The sequence below is a fragment of the Haliotis rufescens genome, unplaced genomic scaffold, assembly GCF_023055435.1.
Source record: "Haliotis rufescens isolate VD_foot unplaced genomic scaffold, xgHalRufe1.0.p SCAF_2, whole genome shotgun sequence".
Taxonomy (NCBI): domain Eukaryota; kingdom Metazoa; phylum Mollusca; class Gastropoda; order Lepetellida; family Haliotidae; genus Haliotis; species Haliotis rufescens.
Window position 1 is genome coordinate 41,064,441 of NW_025963890.1, and position 25,975 is coordinate 41,090,415.

Genomic DNA, 25,975 nt, shown 5'->3' on the forward strand with positions numbered 1-25,975 from the left:
CTTATACACTGACAAGTACACTTGATGGGGACTTGACACCCAGAATGCAACAGTAATCCTCAGATGTTCTGAATCCTGAAGTGTCTTGGCAACAGACACAAAGGTATATCATTGTTGTGTGTATTTTCAAAGCAACGTTTTAAGGACAGACTTTGGCAACTTGAGACCATTCGATGCCACAGATCCGGCAAGAGCATGGGTCAGACTGAACCAGCATAAATAACAAACAGGTTGTATCACTTTGCTTGCAAAGCACATTTATTGGACGAGACAATCAGAGACGACGCGAACACAAACACCCACAACGAAGGTGTTGACATACAGACAGCGACGAGGACAGACAGACTGACAGGCAGAGACAGATCATTGCGATGGTATCAGGTCACTTCATGACTTGAGCAACAGATTACAATGTTTTGATTGAGTACAGTGTATTGCATTGAGCAGATTAAACATCGACATTGACTGGTGAGAGTTCCAAAGGAGTTGACCTTTTATTTTTATTTCATAAAAGTGAGTGATACTTTGCGTCGTTGATCAATTGGCGACGGTCAACCGGCACCATTGTCGCTTTGCGAAATCATTCCAAATCCTTCATTTATGTAGTTTTCTAAACAGGTTAATTTTTAAAATGCTTGTTTGTTGCAGCTCATTAAATACACTGTACCCAGTTGGTACCAACACGCAGCTCAAACACAAATGACCTTCATGTTAAGTTCAAGGTCGTGGGCGGTCTGGATGGTTTCATCACTAGCTGCTGAGACAGGTGACTTGCTGGATGACTTGGTAGCGCGCACTGACGGGGAGTGCGGCCACCTTGGCGTATTCGCGTCTGTTGATGAGTCGGCGGATCGCCTTGGCTTCCCTGCTGCGTTTCGGCACACAGTGGAAGCCAATATCTGCGGGACTGCGTTGTCCTACTCTGCACGACCTGGGGCAACGCTTGACGAGGGTGGTGGAGTAACAGATCTCACCCTCCGTCTTGCGGTATTTGACGATTGGAGCCTCCACCGGTGCGCAGGCTGATTCTGTAATGAAATGCACATGATGATTGTGTTTGTTTGTTTGTTGACGCCTGGTGTCATCACTGATTTCCATTGATCCATTCATATACGACCCGTGAAGATTCCGGGATAGAATAGGTCTTCAGCAACCCATGCTTGCCGTAAAAGGCGACTATGCTCGTCGTAAAAGGCGACTAACGGGATCGGGTGGTCATGCTCGCTGAGTTGGTTGCGTGGATCGATGCTCATTATATTAATCACTGGATTGTCTGGTCTAGACTCGATTATTTACAGACCGCCGTCAGGTAGCTGGAATATTGCTGAGAGCGGCGTTAAACAACAAATCAACCAACCAACCAACCATTCATATACTTTTCACCACTAGTTGCCTTTTACGCCCAATAGGATCTCTTTTCGGCAAATAATCGAGATTATTCTCTAGCGTTGACGTCTTGCATGTTTCTTGCGTCGTTTAACGCCTCTCTCAACAACGTTTCACCAATATATCGGCGGCCAGGGCCTAACAATCCAGTGATTGATATTGGGAGAATCGTTCCACGCCTTGGGGACAATATGACACGCAATCTACCAGGTCACCAAGCCTGGTCACCCGATCATTAAGTCGCCTCTACCTACATGCAATGGTTGATGGTGACCAGTTCCTACTCGGCAGACTAGGGTTGGTGAGTGAGTGAATTGGCTGTGACGCCATTTTAAGAGGTATTGCGGGTATATTGCGGAGTTTTGGTCATGTATTCAACATGATAAAAACACACTAAACAAACTCATTTATTTTTTTAGTAAAATAACACGTAAACATAAACTTAAACGAGATCTCTTAGATTATGTTTGACTAATAGACAGATTATATGTTTGTGAGTTTTATAAAAAAAAAAAACCGTATGATTTTTTACGAGGACGTTATTTTAGAAGCAAAGTCTTTCAATTCAAAACTGGGCCGGGCATGAGAAAGTATACACTTGGAAATAGGATTTGACTAAACAATTACAAACGGTATCAAAACGTCAGTAGGCTAAAAAAACAGCCAACCCGAAAAAGCAAACTTATAACCTTCTTCAAATACATTACCACCTGACAACGATTTCGTGGTTCATCTTTAGCCACTATCAAACATGGGTGTATACTTTCTTATACGCGGCACATTAGATAAAGGCTACATCTTACCCATTCTAGTAATGATCTGAGGCAAGTTTGGACGAGGGCAGTTAGCTCCCTTGATAACGTAGCTCGAAATGAAGGGTTCAGGGGAGTTGAAGACAGCTCCGTCAGGTGCCTCGAACTCGTGACGTTGTTGACCGTCCATGTTGCTGCACAAGCCACAAGTCTTCAGTTTGAACAACGGGGATGCCTAGAAGTTTAAAAAAATAAGAAACACATTCAGGCATGATAAAGGAAACTATTTTTTCATTAAAGATTTTGTTTGTTTCTTTGTTGTTTAACGCCGCACTCAGCAATATTCCAGCTATATGACGGCGGTCTGTAAATAATCGATTCTGGACAAGACAATCCAGTGATTGACATCATGAGCATCGATACACGCACTTGGGATTGATGACATGCATCAACCATGTCAGCGAGCCTGACCACCCGATTCCGTTAGTCGCCTCTTACGACAAGCATAGTCGCCTTTTACAGCAAGCATGGGTAGGAAGGCCTATTCTAACCCAGATCTTCACGGGTCTTTAATTTAAGAATTCATATTGGTTAATATATTTGTTTTTTAAAGACCAGTTTTAACCTCTATTACTCGTCTTTACAAACAGAGGTTTATTTATATATCTTAGGATTATTTTCAAACAATTTAAACTTTTCGTTCAAAAACGGTTTACTTCATCATTTCTTATTTCATAAGTATGTGGAGAAAGGATAAGGAAATATTTCATATGTCTACGTCTTCATATATTGACGTTAAATCTACGGGGTACAGATGTATTCTTATGCTCTTTTAAACAAAGGTTATAGGAGATGTATAGCCAAAACTGGCATGATAGTATATCTTCATCACGTCTCCTCAGCCATTACAAGGATATCAAGTCTGCTGTAGAACAAGAGAAGTAGATAAGTATGTTAGATGATAAACCGCTTGTTGGGGCATTATGTAAATTCAGTGTCATTACACAATTTCAGTGTAAACTTTAGACGTAGATGTGAAAAAAAGGGACGTTGAAATGGGTAGCTGTGAAAACTGCAAATTAGGAGAAATTGAGGATGAATTTCATGTTTTATTAGTATGTGATAAGTGTGAACATCTTAGAGAAAAGAATATTCCGATGTTTAACAATAGGCATAAAAACAATATGTTAATGATCAGTCTTACAAACTCCAAGAACTCTGTTATACGCTCGTTGGCCATATTGTTGAAAGATATATTCTCTGTCAGTTTTTTTATATACCATGTATATCACGTGACTAAACAAATGAAACTGAAAATGTAACAGTACAATGGCCTTAAATACCGAATGAAATATCTATCTGTAAAGATAAGAACATATTACATAACAATAATGACACATTTCATACGTTTCATCATTTCTTATACCGTGAGGATACATAACTTCAAGCTTATAAAATGTTCATGTTTTATTATAGCTCGCCATGTAGACACCATTTATCGACCCTGTTGCTGTAACGGTCAATATTGACAAATATGTGTTTTACGCCGCTTTTAGCAATATTCCAGCAATATCACGGCGGGGGACACCAGAAATGGGCTTCACACATTGTACCCATGTCGGGAATCGAACCCGGCTCTTCGGCGTGACGAGCAAACGCTTTAACCACTAGGCTACCCGACCGCCCCCATTATCTGGATACATGGATATGAGGTGATTTTGATGATTATTCATTAAGTCGTAATTGGTCATAAAAGGGAAACAAAACTCGTGGCCATTTCATATCAAGTTTATGTCCCTCTTGAACTTATGTCAGGTAAAATATATTCCACATGGAACATAAGCTTGATACGAAATTGGAACGAGTTTAATATTCTATAAAGTATGTAATCAAGGAAAATATTACATTGTCCGAACTGCCAAGTGAGTACTTTTGTGTTCAAGATGTCATACAATATGTGCAAGTATATTGGTATTGTTTAAAGTGGATAAATGGGTTTATAATTACAAGAGTATACACACCTTGACGGAGATGAAGTTGCCGTCGGTGGTGATTTGGATTCCAAGAAGTGGCAGCTCAATGTTGTAGAAGTGTTCAAGAGTAACCTTCGCAGCAACAGCGGGCCTGATAACAAAAGGGGGAGACTTAGTCGTTATCTAAGACATCTGGGCACCAGGCGTGCCATCTTCCCGAGGCTACAGCGTCTACTCGCCTCATTATCAAAGTCTTGTTTCCACCCTTGCAACATCAAGCCCACTTTCCTGTGCTAAATATGATTGGGCTATCGTATGGTTGTCGCCATCTTTGTGAAGCTGTACGAGATAAGAACAGCGATCTGATTGGCTATCGCGTTTTCATTACAAGGGGAACAACTCGTGATATACGCGAGGTGGCGCCAGGGTCGAGCCAAGAAAAGTGGCCTTGATGTGGCAAGGGCATTCGTCACCACTCGCCCCTTTCCGTAACCTGCAAGAAGACTCGTCCCCCTATCGATAAATGTTATGTCCGAAAATACGACAAACCAATCAGAATGCGCGTATGATTTCAAGTTCTTCGTCAAAGAATCCCTCAGAAATAATTTTTGATTTTACATATGTCCTGCATCTAAAAATATACCTAAGATACAGTTAAATGTTTCAATCATACTTTATAATTCCGCACGTCCCTAAGTGCTTTAAATTGCATCTGAAATATATGTCACATATGGGGAAATATATGCGAGCCATTTCGCAACAAACTGACAATTGTTTTAGGTCTGCCCGTTTGCGCTAAGACGGAACCCGGTCGCAAAAAATGGCCACGAGAGGGGCACGAGTTGCTATTCGGCTTGTCCCGGAATAACACGAGTCGGTCACGAATGGTGGCAAGGGTAGAAACTAGGCTTAGATATAGGCTAGTGGACACGCTTGCCTCGGGAAGATGCCTGACAGCAGGCATTATAAACCTCCAGTTACGTCATCCTATTGTTCTCCAGTCGGAATAAATCTCGTATATAGGCATGTGTCAATCTCCCCTCGATTTTATATAATATCCCGGAATATGTGCTATATAATATGTTATAAGATCCCGAGGATATTTTATCAATACATCTTCCGTTTATATTGTAACACACTGTATCAATGTTTCTCGCGAGAAATTTGTTTTGCATTTGAAGAAAATGTAATGAAATGTAAAATGAATGACAAATGGGTTTTTTTATATTCCCCAGGATCGAACACACGCAACCAAGCTCTGATGAATCACAATGCTTTTTAAGAATGTCCTTTTGAAGTACCGTACGCCAGCAACAGAGATTTTACGCCCGTTTCCTAGAGGACGTAGAAAGTATGTTTGAAACATAAAAATGTTGATAAAAAAAATTTCAGTTTCCTTTTTTTCTTTTTTTTCTTTATAAATTAGATACCCTGACGTGCTTTATCCTACACATACAACACCTGACACTCGGAGATACTACACTCCATATCCGAGAACACCACGCCTGACTCCCGGAAATACTATGCCTAACACCCGGTAATACCACGCCTGACACCCGGTAATACCCCGCCTAACACCCGAGAATACCACGCCTGACACCCGGTAATACCACGCCTGACTCCCGGAAATACTATGCCTAACACCCGGTAATACCACGCCTGACACCCGGAAATACTATGCCTAACACCCGGTAATACCAGGCCTGACGACCGGTAATACCACGCCTGACTCCCGGAAATACTATGCCTAACACCCGGTAATACCACGCCTGACACCCGGAAATACTATGCCTAACACCCGGTAATACCAGGCCTGACGACCGGTAATACCACGCCTAACACCCGGTAATACCACGCCTGACTCCCGGAAATACTATGCCTAACACCCGGTAATACCACACCTGACTCCCGGAAATACTATGCCTAACACCCGGTAATACCACGCCTAACACCCGGTAATACCACGCCTAACACCCGGTAATACCACGCCTAACACCCGGTAATACCACGCCTGACTCCCGGAAATACTATGCCTAACACCCGGTAATACCACACCTGACTCCCGGAAATACTATGCCTAAAACCCGGTAATACCACGCCTAACACCCGGTAATACCACGCCTAACATCCAGTGATACCACGCCTAACTCCCGGAAATACTATGCCTAACACCAGGTAATACCACGCCTAACACCCGAGAATACCACGCCTAACACCCGGTAATACCCCGCCTGACACCCGGTAATACCACGCCTAACACCCGAGAATACCACGCCTAACAACCGGTAATACCACGCCTAACACCCGGTAATACTACGCCTAACACCCGGTAGTACTACGCCTAACACCCGGTAATACCACGCCTGACACCCGGTAATACTACGCCTAACACCCGGTAGTACTACGCCTAACACCCGGTAATACCACGCCTGACACCCGGTAATACCACGCCTAACACCCGAGAATACCACGCCTAACACCCGGTAAATACCACGCCTAACACCCGGTAATACTACGCCTAACACCCGGTAATACCACGCCTGACACCCGGTAATACTACGCCTAACACCCGGTAGTACCACGCCTGACACCCGGTAATACTACGCCTTACACCCGGTAATACTACGCCTAACACCCGGTAGTACCACGCCTGACACCCGGTAATACTACGCCTAACACCCGGTAATACTACGCCTAACACCCGGTAATACTACGCCTAACACCCGGTAAAACTACGCCTGACACCCGGTAATACTACGCCTAACACCCGGTAGTACCACGCCTGACACCCGGTAATACTACGCCTAACACCCGGTAATACCACGCCTAACACCCGGTAATACTACGCCTAACACCCGGTAATACTACGCCTAACACCCGGTAGTACTACGCCTGACAACCGGTAATACCACGCCTGACACCCGGTAATACTACGCCTAACACCCGGTAGTACTACGCCTAACACCCGGTAATACCACGCCTAACAACCGGTAATACCACGCCTGACACCCGGTAATACCACGCCTAACACCCGGTAATAACACGCCTAACACCCGGTAATACCACGCCTGACACCCGGTAATACCACGCCTAACACCCGAGAATACCACGCCTAACACCCGGTAATACCACGCCTAACACCCGGTAATACTACGCCTAACACCCGGTAATACCACGCCTGACACCCGGTAATACTACGCCTAACACCCGGTAGTACTACGCCTAACACCCGGTAATACCACGCCTGACACCCGGCGACATCACACAAGACACCCGTAGATTTCCCACATGACGCCCAGAAACACTAAGCCGGATACTACCGTTCACACCCATAGTTATAGCCTTGCTCCAAGGCTGTACTGATAGAAAAGTCCATGGATGTGTAGTAATTCTAACCTCCTAATAGAAAAGTCTAGAGATGTGGACAGTAAGGACTCCAGTCTCTTATAGGGATATTATTTACATAATCTAGAACTTATGATTTTAACTAATAATGATTGCTAATAGACTTGTGCAAGTCTACCACAGTTACTTCGCCAGACCGCAAGGAGATCCCAAGGGCTCATTCGTCACCACTCGCCCCTTTCCGTAACACGAGTTGGTCACGAATGCCAAAGGGCGATATGCTGTGTGACCGCTACTGTGCACTCACTCTCCATAGCTGACCGTCCTCTCAAGGACGTAGGGCGTAGTGCGGGTGACGGTGATGGGGTCTCCGTTGACACTGAGAGTCGCGCCGGTTGTAGTGGCGGCCATTCGGATCTTCTTACCCTCGGCAATAATCTCCAGGATCTGTGCACAGAGCATTTTTCTTTAAACATCATTCAGGCAAAACACACATATACACTCAATGAATTGGTTGTGAGGTAGCAGACGAGCCTTATTCGTAGCGTGTTCAATTTGAAAAGGACTGCAGTTGATGCCTGCATAGGAGATGCGCATCAACCCGAGGCAAGAGAGTTAACTGACTATAAAAGCCCAGTTTCCAATTGAAACGTCTTTTTGAACGTCAGATAAATGTCGGATAAATTAACTTGCAGCTTGAACATGAAATGTTCCTCTCTGTCAATAATCTTATCAGTCACAGGAAGAGTGTGACGTCGGTACAAGAAGATGAACCATTTACATTCCACGTTTGGAAGATCCCGGATAGAATAGGTCTTCAGCAACCCATGCTTGCTGTTAAGGCGACTATGCTTGTCGTAAGAGGCGACTAACGGGATCGGATGGTCAGGCTCGCTGACTTGGTTGATGCATGTCATCTTATCCCAATCGTGTGAATCAATACTCATGATGTCAATCACTGGATTGTCTTGTCCAGAATCGATTATTTACAGACCGCCGTCATATAGCTGGAATATTGCTGAGTGCGGCGTTAAACAGCAAACAAAAAAACAACCAAAACAGTCCACGTTTGGGTCAAAGGTGAAGGGTGTGTGTGAGATTTCTAAGGTTTTTTTATACATGTCGAGGACACTGACTCCATAAAGTGCACTTCAATAAAGACGCGAATGAAAGTTGGTATGTTAAAACACCGCTTTGAACAGTAGATCAGTCCTGTCGAGGCGTGTCAGTTTACAATAGGAGGAGAGAAGGTGACGAAAGCCGTACACGAGCATAGGTTTAATGTCGATAAAAAATTGGATCATTATCAGGACGAATTTGGGATTTAAGCTCACGACCAACGGGACTAGTTGCCGCAACGGAACTAACGAATGTAATTATAAACCATATACAGTATAAATCATAAGTCACCCAAAACGAAGTTCACTATTCAAAGCTGACACGTGCAAATGTTTACTGCTGTGGGATTGCACTGAGAATCCAGACTCTTACGAATCTACCTTTAGGCATTCGTCACCACTCGCCCCTTTCCGTAACCTGCAAGAAGACTCGTCCCCCTATCGATGAATGTTATGTGCGAAAATACGACAAACGAATCAGAATGCGCGTATGATTTCAAGTTCTTCGTCAAAGAATCCCTCAGAAATAATTTTTGATTATACATATGTCTTGCATCTAAAAATATATCAAAGACACAGTTAAATGTGTTCAATCATACTCTATAATTCCGCATGTCCAGATGTGCTTTAAATTGCATTTGAAATATATATATAATATATAGGGAAATATATGTGAATCAGTTGACAATTGCGCTAAGACGGAACCCGGTCGCAAAAATGGCCACGAGAGGGGCACGAATTGCTATTCGGCTTGTCCCGGAATAACACGAGTTGGTCACGAATCTACCTTTAGGCTGTAATCGGCAGTGGTGGTGCTCATTGTGATCGCAAAAGTCTTAGCAGGCGAGCAGTCCATGGCCAGGACGGCGGGGCAGGTGCCTATGTTGGGGAGCGTGTACTCAACACCATCGAACGTGCGAACAGTCTTGAAGAAAGCCTTGCAGGTAGCTGAAATGAAATTCTGGTTTAAACGACGCTTGGAACATTAGTTCAATCATATCCAGGCCACTTTAATGTACAGTGGCGTATAAAATGCAAGTGATTTAGACTGTTATATATATTATATATTACAGTTTGCTCTTCTTTCATTCATGTGTTATAGTTTTATGGTTTCTGGTTAATTTACAGGTTTGCCGCCGTCTGCTAGTGTCGAACTTGTGGATTAGTTGGTTCGACATTGTTTTGCTGTTGAGCATGCTGTTAAGCATGTCTGTTTTCATCACACTAATCAAACTGTTCTGCACTTATAATGTGTTATGTCCAGAAGGTAGTAGGGATCTTTGTTTCAGATGTCTTGTACGAGCCTGTCTGTGTCTGGTCTGTGTTGAAAAAGCGATATAAGTGATTAAGAAAAGAACGTACTGCAACATTTTCATTTATATTTATATTCCCCATGCTACGATGTACAAGGAAAACCAACCCTTTGTGAGACTGTAATCGACGTTCGCCAGTTAGTGAACCCACGAGGTCGAATCTAATGCTGGCAATTCAGGGAGTGAGTGAGTATGGTTAAAACCGCTTTTAGCAATATTCCAGCAATATCACGGCGGGGGATACCAGAAATGGGCTTCACACATTGTACCCATGTTAGGAATCGAACCCGGGTCTTCGGCGTGACGAGCGAACGCTTTAACCACAAGGCTACCCGACCGCCCCTGCAATTCAGGGACAATACTCTTGACGAATCTGGGATTCGAACCCTTGCCCTCTGTACATACTGATGTGATCAGTACAATACCTCACCCCGTTTGAATTCCGGGTTAAAATGGGTCCCCAGTAGCCTATGCTATCGTAAGACTGACCAGTAAGCCTCGTTCTCAGGCGCCTTGTAATCAGTCACATGACCCACTGCACAATCCGGCGTAGTGATGACGTAGTACACCACTATCAAGGGCTTATTTGCGTATCAGGTGACCAGACCTTTCTATTGTTTGTAAACAAACGTGATTACTCTGCAATCAGAGCAGACTTGCCTAACGGAAAACTTCAATGATTGTTTTGCATAGTTATACAGATATCTCACTACAACAGCAACAGTGATGGTAATGTATCTCTATACATCAATGTTGTCGTATCGCGAGATCTCGGAAGGGCTTCCATGACCGGACGTGGAACCGTACAACCAATGTAAACAAAGGATAAATACGCAAATGGAATTTTGTTTCAAGTTTTAGGATATTTTCTTAATAAAAAGATAACCAGTTTGTGACATATGTTTATCTAATTGTGTACAAACGGGTGAAATAAATGTGATTTGTTGAATAGACAGTGTAAGATGTGACGAATCGTCACATCTTGTTAGCCTGTGGCAGAGGTACCAGGTTGATCGCAAGGAACTCTGGGTAGGAGAGTGGTGAAGCTGTTGATTAAAGCAAAGGGAGGTAATGCTGCCGATGTGGAGTGTGCATTTTTCTCTTATTATACTTCTGACCTCCATTTTTTGGTTCAATTCAGCGGGCAATATTAGACTGCATCAGGAAAATTTTATACAGTGTAGAAATGAAATGTATACTTGCATTCTGTTTTGACTTCTAAACCATTTTAACAGCTTTCCATTTTTGTCTGATCTGGGTTTAAATGGATTGAGTGTTCAAGTTTGGAGGAGATCGTTGCTCATAATATCAAAAACTGGATTCTCTTGTCCAGACTGAATTATGTACAGGCCGCCTGATATAGCTGGCATGTTGCGTAAAACAAACAAAAATAACCTACTTGGAAGATAGGGTCCGAGGTACGGCGCCAGCATCAACCGTCTCTGCGTCGCTGGTCGTGTCATGGCGACGGGGATGGTGAGGATGTCGGTCACGGGAGTCCAGATTCCGTACAGAGCCGTGGTGGCGTTAGGCGTCATGATGAACCAGTCACCCTGCCACACAAGTCATCCTTTACTGGTGCTAGATGAAGGCTAGCTGGTTGTATATACCGAGCGTTCACAGGTACAAATAGTAATTCATTTGAAATAGCAACAGCAAAGTAGAGGGCGACTCAGGCAGCGAATTTTCAATTTGTTGTAGCCAGAATATGTTTGTAGCATTTGACTAGCTCGGTTCACACTTCTGTAACATTTATTGGAGGGATCTTTTGTCTCTATTGGTTATTCCTTCCATGGTAAGTTATGTCGTAGTACATTAAGCGGGTGTGCTAATTATGTGAATAGAAGCACATTACAATCAAATTTCTCATTGTGGGAATGTCAATTTCCTGAACAGTAACACTGTAAAGTTACTAACTGTGGGATGGTCAATTCCCTTGTACTCCTTGCGTGATTGTTAATCCAATCAATAGTAGCAGGGTGAAGTTAGTCGGGTTGGGATTGCCATTCCCTTGATAATAAGAGTAAAGTTACCCTCTGTGGGATTGTCCATTGTCTTAATAATAACATGGTAATATTAGTCATGTATTGTCATTCCATTGATAGTAACAGTAAAGTTAATCTCTGCGAGATTATCCATTGTCTTAATAATAACATGGTAATATTAGTCATGTATTGTCATTCCATTGATAGTAACACAGTAAAGTTACTCTCTGCGAGATTATCCATTGTCTTAATAATAACATGGTAATATTAGTCATGTATTGTCATTCCATTGATAGTAACACAGTAAAGTTACTCTCTGCGAGATGTTACTCACTGATTGATAATTCGCGTAATAGTGACATAGGAAAGTTATTCACTGTGGGATTGTCAATTCCCTTAATAGTAACACAGAAAAGTTACTCACTGCGGGATTGTTAATTCTTGCTTCGTTCATGACGTGGATCAGACCGGGTTTCCTCTCCACAGCGGGTCGGGTAGCAGAGTTCCAGTAATGATATGCCGTGAAGAAGTGAGTCAGTTTATGTAGAGTCATATCCGCCCACTCCGTGACGTCCTCCTGGAAATAAGAGTAAGTGAGTGAGTCAAGGCTTTACGCCGGATCAGAAGTTTTAAGCTATGTTTGTTTGTTTGTGGTTTAACGCCGCACTCAGCAATATCCCAGCTGTATGACGGCGTTCTGGTAATAATCGAGGCTGGACCAGAAAATCCAGTGCTTGACATTCATGAGCATCGATCCAAACAATTGGGATGCGATGACATGCTTCAACCAAGTCAGCGAGCCTGACCACCCGATCCCATTAGTCGCCTCTTACGACAAGCATGGTCGCCTTTTACGGCAAGCATGGGTTGCTGAAGACCTATATTTTTAATCTTCACCGGTCTTTTATGGCATGAGATAATCATGTATGCAATGAAAAACTGTCACCACATGTAGAACGTCAACGCCAGAGTAAAATCAGACTCGATTATCTGCCCAAACAGATTCCATTGGGCTTAAAAGGCAAAATAATGGATCACAGAACATCGGTGATGACCAGGTAAGCATGTCTGCTTACAGAAAGTACAATGCAATTAGCAGCATGATATCACACTTAATGAGGAAAAACCAGTTCAGTACTATCAAAATTAAAATAATAATATGTATCTATGAAGCAGTAAATTCCGGGTTATAGGCAGCCATCAACAACAGTTAGACCACATACATGGAGGTGATGGGAGTAGGAGTTCAGACATACCCAGGCTGGATATGTATGCATGGCGTTTGATATCAATAGATTCTTGGTGGTATTCTGTTTATATCAAGTAGCAGTTAATGATTGCCAAAATACACATAGATCAAGTCTCTGCTTCACCAAGCCATTAGTTTCACAATCTAGACCTTGGCAGAACTGGTCACCAGATTTCTGAGCATAGCTCCCCTTCAATGGAAACTAAGCCAAAGAATTCCCATCGTCATTGTTTGTACTGACAATGTAAATAGTAGCCACGTAAAATTGAGAATTTGTTATGTAATCAGACTATTTTAGATATTGCTTGAATGAAATAGATAATAAAACCAGAATTGTCAGACAAAGTGGTTTTTTGAATGAACTGATCCAAAAGAGCTACATCTACAAATGAACACGACCTTAGTCCCCCTTTAAACGTTTCCGGGATATGATTAACTGTTTATCTCCCCCACACACATTACCCCACAAAATGACCCAGGAAAAGCACGCACTGGGTTATACTCTGCAATGATGTGTCTATGGTGGAGTGAGTTCAGAAGGTGGTAGATGGGGTGTTCTGGCACGTCCTGAATCACGTCCGCTTCTTCACGGGCAATGGCCATCTCTACTCCTTCGTCCCTGACCAGAGGGCATAATTGTTGGCTCTCAAATATCAGCTGCTCTATACTCTTGCTTGCATACAGCTGAAACGTTGACATCGGGTGTTGCAATTAAAACTTGTATAGTTCAATACGTTAAACTGATGTTAAATATATTTTATTTATATACATTCATGACTTTAAAAGGGGTATTATTTCCTGTAAACTGTTATGCTATTGCAAAGTAGATTTACTATGACAATTAATTTGCCAATAATCAACCACATGACGACTGAACACATAATTTACTTTTTAGAGGCCATTCAAAACCGAATGCAACTTTCTGTATGGTTGCCTGACGCAATCCAGGTTGGTATTTTTTCAATATATCTCGCAAAGCTGAACTCACAAGTGATCATTCAATTGTCATTAAACACACTAAACTTTTGAACAATGATTAACGAGTGAGTGAGTTTGATTTTACGCCGCTTTTAGCAATATTCCAGCGATATCACGGCGGGGGACACCAGAAATGGGCTTCACACATTGTACCCATGTCGGGAAACGAACCCGGGTCTTCGGCGTGACGAGCGAACGCTTTAACCATTAGGCTACCCGACCGCCCCCAATGATAAACGAAGAACTGCAATAGAAGAGAGGAATCTCTTAACAAGATAAATTCATTCTAACCAATTGTAAGATATTTTTCAAATGTGTTTGGTACCTTCATAATGATCGTCCTTGGTGTCCTGCCAATGTTGCCAAACGTTATGTTGCAGTAGCCAGTGATGGCAAGAGGAAGGTAATTCGATGCCATGTTGGTTATGGGGTTAATTGGCATAGATGGAATACCTCCACCGGTCTTGAGGGCTGGTATGGGCTTCACGTCGCTCATTTCAACACTACCAATCATGACAACTCTGGCCAGCTCTCCCTGGAGGTCCTCCAGCGCAAAGTTGATAGCCACTGCGTTATCCAGTTCCGTCGCTGCAGATGTCACTAGCTCTTTCAACCTTTTCAGGACCTCTTGTTGAACAGTGATCACATGGGCAAACATAGGACTAAGATGTCCAAGAGGAAGACCCCACAATTGGATCCAGTCAATCTTGCCCTGGATACCTCTACATGTATTAAGTATTGTCTCCATCTTCGGTTGTATGCTCGTCATGGCCGCCTGTTTGGTAGCTGCAGCCAAGCGATCTATTTCAATCTTCATTTCTCCTTGCTTCTGAGATGTTACGCTAATTGCCATCTCCATCATAGCAGCGGACATTGGCATGGCACCTGTGACCTCTGGTTGGGACGCCGTACTCCAGATCTTTTCAAAAGCAGTTGTTGTTTTAATTTCCAATGATTCAACAGTGAGTAGGACAGCATCGCATTTCCTTATAATATCAATGCTCCTTGCAATCTCCGAGCTGTAGAAAAGATTGGTTTTGACGTATACTTTCAATTCCCTTACAACGCTCTTCAGCTGGTAAATGGCAAATGTGGCCTTCTCAAAGATGCTGATGGTTGGTTCAATATTCGTCGAAATCAGTTTTTCCGCAATTATTTCCACTTTGGTAGCCACTGCCTCAGCAAAGTCAATCACACCGTCAGCGATCGAGAAAACTTGTTCTGGAACTTCCAGAGAATTGGAGAAAGGTGTGTACATGCTCATACCGCTAACTCTGTTCATCTCGAAACCAAGTGCCAGCTGAACCATTTGGAGTGTCTTCACAGCTGCCAAATCACCCTCAGCGAGGACAGGAGTTAATGCATAGAGCTCGTACTGGAACTTCACCAGAACGGCAGATGTGATTGTCAACGCTGATACTTGGGCTTTCAGGGCACGCATGACATGGCTGAACTGGCTTTCGTTTGTTGGAGATGGTATCACTTCCGCATTCATGACGAGAATGTCCAGTGCATGGTACACCATAGTATGTTGAACGGCAAGTTTGGTAAGAACTGGAACAATATTGAGATCAATGGTTTCAGATGTTTTAAGAACAGTCTCAAGTACGGGAATGGTTTCCTTTGCCATACCAACCACATCAACTACAGGTTGCAATGATGGGAACGATGTAACTTGTCCAGTTGCTTTGATAGTCTTCAGAACACTAAATTGAGCCTCACTTATTCTTTCCAACTTTGGCCATAGTTTTGCCAAAGTTACCTCCATAGTTTCGGGTGGGGGAGGAATCTTTGACAGAATGGCTGCATGTTGGATTATTTGTTCATCGAGGTTTGTGATCAGCTGCAAGCCCTTAGAGTATAATGTCTCAGCTTCAGGTACAATGGCCATCTTTGCTGCTCTTGAACAAACGCTCGTGATTATTACAAGGACTGCATAGTGTTCAGTGAGGCAATACTCTAGCATAGGGACAACAAGAGATGATGCAGGGGGATCCTGTGCAATTGCCTGAAGCTTCTGGATGATTGACAGTTGGATCTTCTCTGTTTCTGCAAGTTTTGCAACAATGGTGTCAACATGCTTAAGGATAAAGATGGGATCGACAGCCCTTTGCAATACGTCTCCTGCCCATTCCATAAGTACAACAATGTTTCTCCATTCAGGGAGCAGGGCACGGACCTCAGTTGCGTTCACCCTGGCAAAGAGCTGGAATGCAAGCTTCCTCAAAATCACCTCTGGTTTGGGGGTTCCAGTAAGATGTTGTATCCTCCTATTAAGCATGGTCACAACAGTCTGGTTGAGTTGTGCTAGCACAGGGCGATGGCTCATAAAACGAGTCATGAACTGGAGGTCGTGCTGTATTTGAGTGTGATAGCTTGGGTCCAGGAGCATCTTGGGCTCGATCAGGCGATTCGGGTACTGCATCATTACCTGCGTGATCATCTGGAACCGAAGATATTGAATGGGAAATGTACTAACATTAAATAAAGGTAGCAAACCTACATTTTAATTACGTTTATATTGTGAACAAAAAATTAGATTCACCAGTCGTCACCTTATAAGGAATGCGTTTATATATATAATTTAGGTTATTTGAATTTCAAGAAACGTTTTTCGATATAATCTGCAACTGGCCGATGATTCACTGTGATTCACAATTACCCTCTTCTGAGGTTCTTTAAACGTGTTTCAAAGTATTGTATGCTCAAACAAAGTGGCTCTGGAGAAGTGGTTGATCAGGTAAATCATTTTCTGTGTCATGGTAAGTGTGTGCTTTTATGTAGGGAATGATCTGTTCAGCCCTATTCTAGCCAATACGGGGCACAATATATAACATCTTTGAATATTGTATCCATGTCAAGATTTCAACCGGTACATCGGCGTGTAGAACCAACGCTACTCCTGATAAGTAAAACTGTTAACTTTTAAGAACTGAAGTTGCTAAGTTAAGACTAAGATTTCGTAAGCTTTTGTATATAAATGGTATCGTTACTTCAAACCCACCTCCCATGGCATGGGGTAAGCTGGTAGTGCCGTTCTAGCAACCCTCATGACAAACTGGTGCATGTGTCCACGATTAATAGACTGCCATAAGGTCTCAAGCTGGACCTTTCGTGGAGTGGTTGGTGAGCTGGCATCGATGGTGGCAATCAGTCCCCACTTGTGCCCAACAGGGCTGAGCCTGACACTATCGCCCAGCTTAGCCTGGAGTTTGGCTTTAAGTTCAGATATGCTGATATCCTTGGTTGCGAGGTCTGGGAAGTCTTCCAGAGAAGCTGCAGCTTCGATGACCTTGGGATCAGTGACATCCTCTTCTGCGCAGGATACATAACAAAGGGTGAGACGGCCAATAGTGCAGTCACAGCTGGAGACGGCAGCATTGGCTGATCCACCAGATGGTTTGATGGGGGTGCCAGCGGCAACCTGTGCCTGGAAGATCACAGCCTCTGGTGGGCTAGGACCGGGCTTCATAAAGACCTGTACAGAAGCTCGTCCAGCTAGGGGGACAGACGGGACGAAGGTACTGCCGTATGGAGATGCACGTTTGACACGTGCGATGATGTTCAGGCCCATTGTGTTGTTGCCGTACTCGACCAAATCCTGTGATAAATGGATGGATAGTGCATTGATTTATTGAAACTGATACAACATCTAAAAAGTAACTGTCAGGTAGACATCATCTGTAGAGTAAACATAACTGTCAGTTAGACATCATCTGAACAGTAAACAGAAGTGTCAGTTAGACACCATCTGAAGAGTAGACAGAAGTGTCAGTTAGACACCATCTGAAGAGTAGACAGAAGTGTCAGACATCATCTGAATAGTAAACAGAAGTGTCAGTTAGACACCATCTGAAGAGTAGACAGAAGTGTCAGACATCATCTGAATAGTAAACAGAAGTGTCAGTTAGACACCATCTGAAGAGTAGACATGAGTGTCAGACATCATCTTAATAGTAAACAGAAGTGTCAGTTAGACACCATCTGAAGAGTAGACAGAAGTGTCAGACATCATCTGAATAGTAAGCAGAAGTGTCAGTTAGACACCATCTGAAGAGTAGAAAGAAGTGTCAGACATCATCTGAATAGTAAACAGAAGTGTCAGTTAGACACCATCTGAAGAGTAGACAGAAGTGTCAGACATCATCTGAATAGTAAACAGAAGTGTCAGTTAGACACCATCTGAAGAGTAAACATGTAATAATAATGTAGTTGGTACAACTTTATAATTCATGAACACATTCATAAACAGTCTATAAGAAACTGATTTGTTTCCATTCCTTTGATTGGGTTCCGGTATACTGAGTTCGGAATATTCTAATATTATGATTTCTGAGAACGTTTTTTTAACATTCTGTGTCTGGGTATTATATATCATATATAATTACCCATCTTTGTCCTCTCTGAGGATGAAACAAGTTATAACAATATTATTATATATTATTATGTATTATATATTATCCACCTCACAAGTTGAATAAACGTTTGTGTCGCTATTTTATTTATTTTTCGAATATATTTGATGCTATACACTTGTAATGAGTATTATATATCCAATATATATCCAACCTCGACTATTCTGGCGCCCTCTGCAACCTCGATTATCTTCTCTTGGTCCACAGGGTTGATGGTTTGGAAGGTCAAGGGGAAGCAATCCAGTTCTACTAGAGGCTCCTCCTGCAAATGACATAACACCAGCTCCTTTAGGTGAGTTGAGGTGAAATTGGGTTTAACGTCGCGTCCAAGATTATTGTACTTATATAGCGACGTGCATGTGTGTGTGTGTGTGTGTGTGTGTGTACTAATCCGGACTGATGCCGATTTATAGTGCTAGCTCACTGAGATACCATGCCGCAGTTTAACATGAATACCCCACTCAGACACAGTATACTGACTCCGAGCCGACCAGTCCTTGTTTTAGCCCCTTAATGCCGAGCGCCAGACAGGGTAACAACAAGTGCTATCTGTTAACGTCTTTTGATATGACGCGGCCGGGCCAGCTCTTTTAAGTGTCAGTGCGTGCGTAAGTGAGGCTGGCTGCTTTACTAGTCCGCACTAATGCCTGTTTTGTAGTGCTACCCCACTGAAAACTTTTTCCACTTCTTGTTTGATCCTCTTAATGCCGAATGCCAGGCAGGGTAACAGGTACCATATTTTAACGTCTTTTGGTTGGACGAGCCCGGCATCGAACCACTCTTCGAACAGATGCTATGTCCAGTAGAAAACGTAGTTTGTGTTTAGCAGGGATACTTGTTAGCAACATTCACAGTATATCCACACAGTGAAGTCTCCCTAGCACTCCATCATACTTTCAGCACAGCTACGATTGGCAGAACGGACGAAACGCTCCCATGAAATGGGATGTGCAAGAGCAACAACTCAACGTGTATAAAATAGTATTATGATTCGACTTGGACTCCAGATCCTAAATGACTCACCTGAATTGGAGGAACAATGGCAGCAGTGATCTTCCTGCTGGCTAGATGTGCGGTTACTCTGCCTTCCAGAGGTGCATTAACTTTGGTTCTGATACGGAAACCAGCCCCGACTCCCGTCATGAAGGCGTGCACGGCGAGATATCCATTCAGCTCCATCACAGCGCTGTCACATAGTATCTACTGTCAGTTTGTCAACGAATCGTGTTCTCTAAGAAAATAGTCCATGCAGGTAACAAAGGTACTGTAAGTCCCCATGGTCCCCAGTATGGTGGCCTACCTTTAGGTAGCTGGTGATATATAGCCCAATTTTACGTTGTATTGTATTGTAGTGTATTGTATGAATTGTCATGTTTTATGGTCATTTACTAGTTTGAAACCTACAGCTGTGATAATCTAGTTCTTTTACTGTCCTTTGTCAGCAGGTTTGTATTCTAAATTGATGTATTGTATAATTTGATATAGTCACTATATGGCTGAAATATTGCCGATGCGACTTATTAACTCACTCACTCACTCTAAGACAATATGTACATAAAACCTCACGTTTATGTAATTATACAAAACTGCTGGGCAAAAGGTGAGGTGAGATGAAATGGGGTTTAACGCCGGGTCAAACATTATTGCGACGTGCATGCACGTGTGCCGCAGTTTAACATGAATACCCCACTCAGACATAGTATGCTGACTCCGAGCCGACCAGACCTTGTTTTAGCCCCTCACTGCGGGGCGCCAGGCAGGGTAACAACAAGTACCATCTTTTAACTCCTTTTTTGTATAATGCGGCCGGGGATCGAACCCCGGACCTTCCGCTGTCCGGGCGGACGCTCTACCACTAGACCACGGAGGCGGTTGCTGACCAAATGAAGTACACCCATGTTTGATGGTGGCGAAAAATGGAAGAAACCAAAAATGGTTATTCGATGGTGATGTATTTGATACGACTATTATAGTTGCGTTTTGGACCTCAGCTTTGCAGTGTTTGAATGACTGTTTTCAGCCTAATAACGTTTTCATACTGTTTTCAAGTGTATACTTTCATACATTCTGCCTTTAAAGTACAAGAAGGTTTTTTCGTTGGCATCTCACCCAACCATGTACCTTTTCGCTGGGTAAAAGGCTTACTTAGATCAGCGTCACTTTACTTAGGAGACACTCCACGTTTATGATACGATTTGTAATACATGTTTTATAATTCAGTGTGGGTCAGGACCATATACCTCGAAACCCTCGGGAGTCAAACCGTACGAGCACGGTCACCCATCAAGCTACTCTCCGCCTGTTCCAGCGTTGCTTAGCTTTGCCTGATTTGTGTCCTCTGCGTTATGCGCATGACCTTTATGAATGGTGTATGAATGTATCATGGTGTAGAATCTGCGCGCCTGGCCACAGGGTATGAACGCATTTCCTTCCCGCCCCCAGTTAGACCACAGATTCTTTTCAACACATACCATTTTATGAATTACACAAAACTTATATTGAAACCATTTAAGCTTATTTACGCTACTGCTCTTCAGTTATTCAACAACCTTCAAATTGACATTCATTGTTGATATGGTTTGCATTCATATTTAATGAAATTGTAATAGGACTACTAATGGTGTCGCACCTCAAAGTCACAATGTGTTACCTTGGTCGAACTTTGAAAATGGCTTTGGCTTCAACAGGCGCGGATTGCCGTCTGCTTTCGAACAGTGCAGGGGTGACCTTGGCGATGACATTGCCCTTGACCTTGATGGCAGCAGTGGCGGCGAGTCTAGCAGACACGGGCATACCCGCCTCCGTTGGGAGAAGAATGTCGGCGTCTCCGAGGAACAGAGACTCGTGGACGTCAACTGGAACCTCGACGCCGGCCTCTGTCTCCTTGTAACTCAAGGACACCTTGCCTGGGAGATGAGTGAGTGAGTTTGGTTTTACGTCGCGTTGAGCGGTATATCACAACAAACAAGCTTGATGTAATTTGAAAGCACGATGCATGTGTTAGGGATTTAGAGCTTTGGTGAAACCCACACAGCGTGGAATGGTGCTCACAAACCTAGAAACCTAATCAGAGAGGAACAGAATTCGGATCCACAATCGTAGGTTTCTGGTACGCCAATGCTACACTGTGAAGTCAATATTCTGCAAAGCGAACTGCGGTTCCCCAGATGAAAGTGTCAATTAATAGAGATCATGTGATCGCCAGTGTGTTTCCGTATCGTAAATATCAAACCGCGTATGAACACAATTTTGAGTAAACCGACAATTTTATCATATAGTGCAGGGGGCACGGGTGGCCCAGTCGTCTGAAGCGACGCGATTCGCTGTGCAGAGTTGCGTCCCTTGGGCACGCCAGAAACCTATGATTGTGGGTTCGAATCCCGGTTCGCCCCGATTATGTTTCTAGGTTTGTCAGCACCATACCCGTGCTCGTGGGTTTCACCGAGGTGGTAAACGTCTGAGACATGCATCACTTCGGGCTTTCCTCCCACATTAAGCTGACACGCCGTGATATAACTGGAATACTGTTAAAAGCGGCGTTAAACCCAACTCACTCACTCGCTCATTTCCATTATCTACTCAAGTATTTACAAACCGCCATGATATTGCTGGACTAATTCAGACTGATGTGTACAACATTCACTCTCTTTTACTTCAATACCCCGATATTGTTGGAATAAAACCTCACTCACTCACTCATTCATTCAAGAATATCACTTTCATCAGCAAGTTCTGGGGGAAATGATTAAGTAATTCATTAAGTGAATTCATATTTGGAAATAAGGCAATATATTGGTAGGAAATATGTACCTGCAGAAGCCAATTTTTCCAAGGCTTCGTCCAGTGAGAAGTATCGGATTTCATGCCCAAACATCTTGACGTAGAGCGAACCGGATGGAGTAGGAAGACGTCTCGGTTTCACGTTCAGCTAAAATGGGAATATTATTTTTAATATTATTTTTACGGTTCAGTAAGCTTAAAAGTGACTACCACAGGAAGTGAGGTAATCATGTGACTTGATATGCTCTTAAAGTATTTTGTTTCTATTTATCAAGTAATAAATCAGATCTGATTAAAGTTTTACGTCAAATAATTGTTGAATGGAAGTCAAAGACGTCACAACAAGATCCAAAAGGATCCCATAAAAGGGTTTCTGTAATTCTGTAAATTATTAAGAATTCAACGCGGCCAACGATCAGGAAATACTAAGTAATCTGTATTTTCTCAACTGATAAGTTTGTTTTTTTAACAAGTTGCAAATTATACATTAATGAAACAATTAAACTTTAGAATTGTCATCTCCCCGAGGCAAGAGAGTTAACAGACTATAAAAGTCCAGTTTCCACCCTTGCCGGACTAGGCTGGGACTATGGAGTTGGCTTATTAATCTATCTTTTGGCTGGACTAACGAGTCTATACATAGTCCAATCAAAATCGCCACACGACATCAACATCTGGTTCGTAAACTGCCGTGCAGATTTCGGTCGATTGCAGGCTTCGCAAATCATGTGAACTGCCCACATAGTGTCAACAGATATTTTCCAAATCTGTTCATGTTTTTAATCAAGGTGCTCAAGTGATTTGATGCACTTCACTAGGTAAGACCCGTTTCGTCACAATACAGATCTTGATTATCGATCAGATCTTCTACACTGGGCGCCGCCATTTTGTTTGAAGCAAATGTAAGTGATATCAGAGGTGGAACCTGATTGGTCAACAGGAGGGATATAGAAGGAACACAACTCGTAATAGCCACTGGTGGTGCTACGATCGAACCCAGAAATCCGGCCTTATTCAGCAAGGATGGAAACTGCACTTTTACAGTCAGTTAACTCTCTTGCCTCGGGAAGATGAAGAATTGTAAAGAAGGCATTAATGTGGTATAAAATAACTGCGACTATTACCAATGGTAACTATGTCTGGAAACCAGAAAAAGGGGAATATGTACTGTTGTCTGACCTCGACAACTGATGTGTCAACTGCTACTTGCCCTATTTGAGAGTTCCTCGATGTTGGCAGTAGCATCCGTACTCCTTCTGGCTCTGGGTGCAAAGACGTCAAGGATCGACTTCCGGTTTGTTAGGACGCCCTCAGGCCCGAAGAGTTTCTCGAGTGCGGCTTCGAATCCCTCTGTAAACACGCCTACCTGAACACATTCAGAAATTGGACACATTAGATAGAATAATATAGTGATGCAATAACTCTCACGATGGATCAACAGTTTGATTGATTTTCAATTTCATTAAAATCAGATCTAAGTTCTCGCTACCGCAAAGCAAAGCTCTGAGGACATCCCATTAGGGGACACGTCAGAACGACCTTTCATCCGACCAATCAGAGCGTCGCTTACCAGATTATGAAAGTGACAGTCGGAATGTGATTTCTAATCTTGCAACCTCGAAAACTTTAACACGGGGTATTCCGAACGATAGCTACGGGTTTAACGACTGAATCCATACAATCTAGACCATATATTTGCCATCCCGGGATGTTCTTTTGTTCAGGTTTCAAATTTTTAATCGAGAATTTGTCAAAATATGTTTGAAAGCGTAATCGCCAATTTGAAATTTGTGCCATAAAGCCCGAGAAAGCTGCCTTCTTATTGGCTAATGTCGACTTCTTGTCAGTCCTTCCATTGGTCGGTCAAAATTCTCCCAAGGTCGGTCTGACGTGACCTGTAATGTCCTCAGATCTTTGTTTAGCATTAGCGAGAACTAAGATCTGATTTTAATGAGATCGATTGGGGTTTTTTTCAGTGTGAACTTCAAAACATTATTGATCAAGTAACGTACATTTACAACACGTAGGTTTCAAATATTATTTTTGATATCTCCAAATTATTATAAGGGTTTGTTTTCTAAGATGATCTTCTGAAATGATGAAGTAAGACACGTTACCTCCAGGATGTTGGCGGACAGGCCGAAGATGTGGGTGTTAAGCACGGTGCTGATGGCCTTGGGAACAATGCTACTGTTGGAACCGATGATGGCGACTTGGGCGCCAACTCCGGCTCTGATCTCAGCTGGATAACATTGTAAAGAAGGATATATATTGACGTTACTATGACTACTAGTTCTTTCTGATGTTCTTGTTAGAAAGTTGGTGAATTTGGCCGCATTGAACAGTATTGCATTTATATCACGTCGTGTCAGCTCGATTTAGGAGGCAAACAGGTCTGAGACACTCACTACGTTGGTTAAACCCACAAGCACGGGTCTGGTGATGCAGAGAATCTTAATCAGGGCGAGCCTGCTAGTCGAACCAAGGACCATGGGTTTTTTGCACGCACGGACGAAACTGCAGAGCTAATAACTACGTCCATGACGACTGGGCCAAACGCGTCAAAGAAGCAAGGGTCCAGAGGATTCCTGAATGACCCCTTTTTCCGACGCTTGGTTGAGTGAGTGACTTGGGGATAACTCCGCTTTGAAAAATGTTCCCTTTATATCACGGCGCTTGAAGTGAGTTGCCTGAACTGTTGATTCTTTATACCTTCAAGGGGAGACAATTCGCTATAGAGAGTGGTGTCCCTTAGTTGGAGGTCTATGAAAGGTTTGACGGCGGAGTAGCCTAGTGGTTAAAGCTTTCGCTCGTCACGCCGACGACCTGGGTTCGATTCCCCATATGGGTACAATGTGTGAAGCCAATTTCTGGTGTCCCCCGCCGTGATATTGCTGGAATATTGCTAAAAGCGGTGTAAAACCAACACTCACTCACACACCCACTCACTCTACGAAAATATAACTTACGACTTATAGTGTACATCTCCAAGGTGCGGAAGGCGGAGTACTGTAGTCCAGGGGTAACTCTCGGCGCCATGTGGATGGCACGGGCGGCTTCCATGGCGCTGGGATGAGAACACAAATGTTAGACCTCTAGCGTGGTCTAGTGGTACAACGTCCGCCTGGAAAGCGGAAGGTCCGGGGTTCGATCCCCGGCCCCGTCATACCAAAAGACGTTATAAGATGGTACTTGTGGCGCTCGGCACTAAGGGGCTCACTAACAAGGACTGCCCGGTGTCAGTATACTGTGTCTGAGTGGGGCATTCATGCTAAACTGCGGCATGGTACACACACACACACGCACGCACACGCACACGCACACGCACACACACACACACACACGTGCATGCACGTCGGTGTATAAGTGAAGTTATCTTGGACGCGACGTTAAACCCAACTTCACCTCACCTTACATAAATGTTAGCTGCGTTTGTCTTGCCTACACATTTTATAACTGTCACAGGTGCTCGGTACTTAAATAGGAGACATACAGCGTAATGGACACAAGTATGAAATTTGATTCAGCGTTTGTTTGTGACAGGAGGTGAAATGGGGCTCAACGTCGCGTTCAAGATGATTGCATTTATGTAGCGACGTGCATACACGTGTGTGGACTGTACTGGTCCGGACTCACGACCTGTCCTTGTTTTAGCCCCTTGAAGCTGAACGCCATGCTGGA

General features: G+C 43.3%; 1 protein-coding gene across 1 annotated transcript in view; it reads right to left on the reverse strand.

Moving 5' to 3' along the window:
• Positions 1-236: 236 nt before the first annotated feature.
• The window catches only part of LOC124114495 (vitellogenin-3-like), a 42,425-nt gene continuing 16,686 nt past the window's right edge, over positions 237-25,975 (reverse strand). The window contains exons 14-30 of the mRNA XM_046475085.2: positions 25,264-25,361; positions 24,412-24,536; positions 23,505-23,660; positions 22,325-22,442; positions 21,165-21,420; positions 19,538-19,700; positions 18,669-18,776; positions 17,104-17,700; positions 14,425-16,542; positions 13,614-13,805; positions 12,297-12,449; positions 11,287-11,440; positions 9,362-9,522; positions 7,764-7,903; positions 4,160-4,262; positions 2,190-2,373; positions 237-1,028 (exon numbers count right to left, since the gene is read on the reverse strand). Coding sequence (XP_046331041.2) covers positions 751-1,028; positions 2,190-2,373; positions 4,160-4,262; positions 7,764-7,903; positions 9,362-9,522; positions 11,287-11,440; positions 12,297-12,449; positions 13,614-13,805; positions 14,425-16,542; positions 17,104-17,700; positions 18,669-18,776; positions 19,538-19,700; positions 21,165-21,420; positions 22,325-22,442; positions 23,505-23,660; positions 24,412-24,536; positions 25,264-25,361 — 5,104 coding nt within the window. The 3' untranslated portion in view covers positions 237-750. The remainder of the gene's footprint in view (positions 1,029-2,189; positions 2,374-4,159; positions 4,263-7,763; positions 7,904-9,361; positions 9,523-11,286; positions 11,441-12,296; positions 12,450-13,613; positions 13,806-14,424; positions 16,543-17,103; positions 17,701-18,668; positions 18,777-19,537; positions 19,701-21,164; positions 21,421-22,324; positions 22,443-23,504; positions 23,661-24,411; positions 24,537-25,263; positions 25,362-25,975) is intronic.